The sequence below is a fragment of the Acomys minous genome (genome assembly GCF_964271855.1).
Source record: "Acomys minous genome assembly, chromosome: 8".
Taxonomy (NCBI): Eukaryota; Metazoa; Chordata; class Mammalia; order Rodentia; family Muridae; genus Acomys; species Acomys minous.
This window is the reverse complement of record NC_140489.1, coordinates 15,416,871-15,421,315: the sequence shown is the minus strand read 5'-3', so window position 1 is coordinate 15,421,315 and position 4,445 is coordinate 15,416,871. Positions and strand designations below refer to the sequence as shown.

At 55.3% G+C, this 4,445-nt stretch overlaps 1 protein-coding gene across 1 annotated transcript; it reads right to left on the bottom strand.

Annotated features, from left to right (window-relative positions):
• Positions 1 to 1,259: 1,259 nt before the first annotated feature.
• GSC (goosecoid homeobox) lies at positions 1,260 to 3,175 on the bottom strand. The gene is made up of 3 exons (XM_084791299.1): positions 2,735 to 3,175; positions 1,977 to 2,236; positions 1,260 to 1,675 (listed from the first exon to the last, which is right to left on the bottom strand). Exons 1-3 carry the CDS (start codon positions 3,087 to 3,089, stop codon positions 1,520 to 1,522), a joined length of 771 nt encoding a protein of 256 aa, XP_084647425.1. The 5' UTR covers positions 3,090 to 3,175; the 3' UTR covers positions 1,260 to 1,519.
• Positions 3,176 to 4,445: the final 1,270 nt, after the last annotated feature.

The window sequence follows — 4,445 nt, the reverse complement described above, 5'->3', positions numbered from 1 at the left end:
CTGTCTTCCAAATCCTTGTCCCTTTCTTTTGGCAAAAAGCATCTAGCCGAGGATGTGTATTTAAAAAGCAGGGCGTGGAGCTGGTGGCATGCCTGTGATCTCAGCACAGAAGGTGAAGGCAGGGAGATCAGGAGGTCCAAGGCAGCCTGAGATCCCAAATTAAAGAAAAACCACTATATTACATATTTTTGTGTCTTTTCCCCTGGCATTAGTCACATTGGCTTTATAATCCTACAAACTGTGAGGGGGGAAAAAGAATTTCCCATAAATCACTGCTTTCTTCCTGCAGTATTTCCAGCCATATGTCCAGCTATGATATTCCTCCAAATATGCAAAATGGCACAGGGGGAGAGCAAGCCAGTACCAGCTCCATAGCTAAGGAGTGGGCCTTGGGGCTTTGGCTTCCTCTTAGATAAACACACTTAAGGTAGAACCAATTAAGAGTTTAACATATTAAAGCCATCTTGTGGAAGAGTGACCTCCCTCCTCCAGAGAACAAGAAAATGTCAGACTAGCTCCCTAGATAGAAGGGGAGCTCCTTCTTTAAGGGGTGGGTGGCATGGGGGGGGGGGACAGAGAGTCCCCAGTGAAAGGAGTCAATCATTTCCTCTGGCAAGGAGTTCTACAAAGGAGAGAGAGAGAGAGAGAGAGAGAGAGAGAGAGAGAGAGAGAGAGAGAGAGAGAGAGAGAGAGAGAGAGAGAGTTAGAGAGTTAGCTGGAAAACTCAGAAAACCCAGAGTGGTCTAAAGTAGGTGCCCCGCAGGCGGACTGCACACCTCTCAGGCACTCCCCTGCGACGCAAGTACCAGGTCTGTGTGGTGAAAACAAACGTTCCAGGCTCACAGGGAGGAAAGGACAGCTCCCTGGGGAGGTGACAGCCAGAAAGAAAGCACCAACACCCTGGGAAATATCATCCCAGCTGCCTTTTTGCCCAGGAATTCAATTCATGGTTGGCCTTATGTCTGGGGGCTTCGAAGGCAAGGACCCCAAGTGAGTGGCTGGGGGAGGTGGGGGTTCTGAGGAAGGTTCAAGCAAGAACGGAATGACGGAAGAGGTGAAACTTTAAGAGACCTTGGTTCCCACTCAACACCCCTTCCTGAAGGCCGCCCATGGTACCCAACACGAACAATTCGACCCTCTCACCCCTACTTCGCTGCGTTTAATTGCTTTCCAAGCAGCAACTAAACAGACTTCTTTCCTAGGCCTAAACTGATGGCACTAGGATACGAAATACAACATGGCTGGTCTACATCGCCATCACTTTATTGTATTGTCACCGTTAACTTAACTATAAATACTACGGTGGGGAACGCGGCTCACGCAGGCAGCCCAGGACAGCGGGGCTGCGGTCCCCGCGCGCCTGTCCCCGGTGGCGGTCCCGGGCCTGTACAATATTTACAGCTAGCTCCTCGTTGCTTTCTCGACCCCCTCCCTCAAGGCAGGGCGTGTGCAAGTAGCATCGTCTGTCTGTGCAAGTCCTTGCGTCAGGCAAGCGCCCCGGCCGGCCGGCCCGCGGCCGTCAGCTGTCCGAGTCCAAATCGCTTTTACCTTCCTCTTCCCTCTTCTCCGGCGAGGCTTTCGAAGAGGCCTTGCTCCACTTCTCTGCGTTTTCCGACTCCTCCGAGGAAGACCGCTTCTGCCGTCTCCATTTGGCTCGGCGGTTCTTAAACCAGACCTGTTGCGCAAGAGAGCAAGAAAACAGTGGTGACCAAAAAGCCGCTGCCCACCAATGCCAGAGCACCCCGGTGGCCCCGAGTGGAATCTCAGCCTCACGGAGTGAGCAATCCTTGCGTTCAGGGCCAGCAAAAGAAGGAGAAACACCCTCAGCGCTTCCGCATTTCCACTCCACTTCCTGGGCCTAAAGCAGCCTCCGGGATGCTCTTTCAGTGGCCGCAGCTCCAAAGAGGTCCCGGCAAAAACCGCGCGCAGGGGTGGACCGCTAGACGTTCCGGCCACACGCTGGCCCCCTTGCCTACCTCCACCTTCTCCTCCCGGAGGTGCACCTTCCGGGCCAGCTGCTCCCGAGTGCCCACGTCTGGATACTTCGTCTCCTGGAAGAGGTTCTCCAGGGCTTCGAGCTGCTCGTCGGTGAAGATGGTGCGGTGCCGCCGCTTCCGCCGACAGTGCAGCTGGTTAAGCAGCTGCAGCTCAGTGCGCGACAGTGTGCCCACGTTCATGTAGGGCAGCATCTGGTGAGGCACCGGGGACACTAGCACAGAGCCCGGACCCTCGTAGCCTGTGACAGAGGGAGGGACGCCAGTTAGTCATCCTCCCTTGGTACCGTACGCCAACTCGTTCGCTGCCCTCTCTCACTTAAAAAGAAAAAGGTCTGCAAAGGGTGCCAGGTCTTTGGGGACAGAGAGGCCACGGATGCCCGGAATCAAGAGTCCTCCCGCACACGTCCAAAGCCAGCCCAAAGCATTTTAGAATCATAGTCTCTCTGCGCCCTCACTTAATTTCTGCGAGCTTGTGGTATCGCCACGAGACTCCAGGTATCCCAGTTTCTTTAAATCTAGCCTGAAGAAGTTTGCAACAGACCTGTACTAAGTCCCATACGCAGTGACCAAAATAAATAAGTAAAAAGTAAATAAATAAATATGAATGGGGGTAGGGGAATGCTTGCAAAGGGAAAAAGCTGATGTCTAGTGAATAAAGCAAGCTGCATCGCGCGTCCACGCCCCGGCAGCCACCGACTGCCGCGGTGGCGAAGGCCCGTGAGCGTTTGCGACCCTACCTGTGGGCGTCGGGACGCAGGAACACTGCTGGGCGCCTAGAGGCGGCACAGCCCCGCAGCAGGCTGGGCCCACGGGAGCAGCCTGCACGTGCAGCTGCCCGTAGAAGTAGCTGTTGTAGCCTAGGCGGGAGCCGCCGACCGCCGCCGGGAGGCCGGTGCCTCCAGGGGCCACAGGACGCGGGTAGAAGGCGCCGTAGTCCGTGGAGGTACCGCCGCTCGCGCCATAGAGCGAGTCCCCATGCAGAGCTGGGAAGACCACCGGAGCCGCGGCACTGGGCGCCACTGGGAGCACCGCGTCTTTGCAGCGCGGCCGGGCGGCCAGGATGTTGTCGATGCTGAACATGCTGGCGGGCATCCCCGAGCCCCGCGCCGGGACCGGGGGCGGCGGGGACGCGCCGAAGAAGAAGTCTCCAAGTGGTGTTGTTTGGGGTGGGGGTTGGGGGTTCTCCCACTCTCTGCTCCCGCGGCGGAGCAAACCGAAAGAGAGCGCGGCCGAGCGCGCAACTCGCGCCCCTCCCCGCCCCCTGCGTCCGCGCTCCCTCCTCCCGCCCTCTCCTCCCCTTGCCGCCGCCTAGCTGAACTCAACCCGCGGGTAGGACGCAGCTCGGACCGGCTCAACCTCTTGTTGGTTTTATACTGAGTCGACGTCATCGTGGATTTAGTTCCTGGTAATATGCAGATGACAAACAGAACCAGATTTGGTCCTTTTCTTTTCCTTTGGGTGGTGTGGAATGGGGGGGTGGGGTGCAGGGGAGCGCTTACAGGGGAGGAGAGATGCCAAAAGGAGGGGGGGCTACATGGCCTGGAAAAAGAGATTGTGGATTGAGAATTAATGAAATTAACCTAATCTTTTCCATTCTGCAGCCCCGGCGCGGCCCGGCCTTACTGGGCGGGCAGCCTAATTGCCCAGGTTAATCTTATTAATACTATTGTCCCGCCGCCGTTAACAACTGCACCGCCGACCTCTCCGCCCCGACCCTTTTCTCTCTATTATGGGGTGCGATTTCCTCTGCTTGTAGCTCAAATTCATTGTGGCCAATTTTACTTTCAGACTACTTCTTACTCCTTTTCTGATTTTGTTTGCTTTTAGAAAATAAGGGTGACTGCGTCCTTCCTCAAGTAAGACTGAAAAATCCCACCCCTCTTTCGCCGCCAACCCCCACCCCACCCCCGTGAACTCGCTGTTTTCACTTTTTTCCGTCTCCTCCCCAAACTCTTTTGTTTTGTTTTGTTTTTTTGCGAAAGCCAAAATTTCTCAAAGCAAAAAACGATGAAGACGAAATGCGTCTGGCTTCGTAAGAGTCGTCGTCTTTTATGCGATCACTTCGGGTCTGAAAACTCCACTGACGCCCCCTAAATCCTAACACATCAGTGAAGACCAAATTCAGCCACTGTTTAAAATTCGCCACCGAGAGGAGCGCTCTGAAGCGATGCTTCCAGAGGCTTCCCGTGTGGGTGCCGGTAGGTTCTGTACCTTTTAAAATTATTACTACTCTGGAGGAAAATCTGTGTCCCCCAAAATTGATTTGGGGTTTTAATTCTGATGGGGACTACGGGGGCTGAGGAAGGAGATGTCCTTTTCAGCACATAGAATGGCATCCCTCTCTTCAATGTGAGTTCTCCAAAAGGCCTCTCTAGCCGTCCTTCCAGGCCCGCGCTGGCCTCTGGGGGACCCCAGCGGCCTGGACGAAAGTCGGGCCACTGTGGGCGG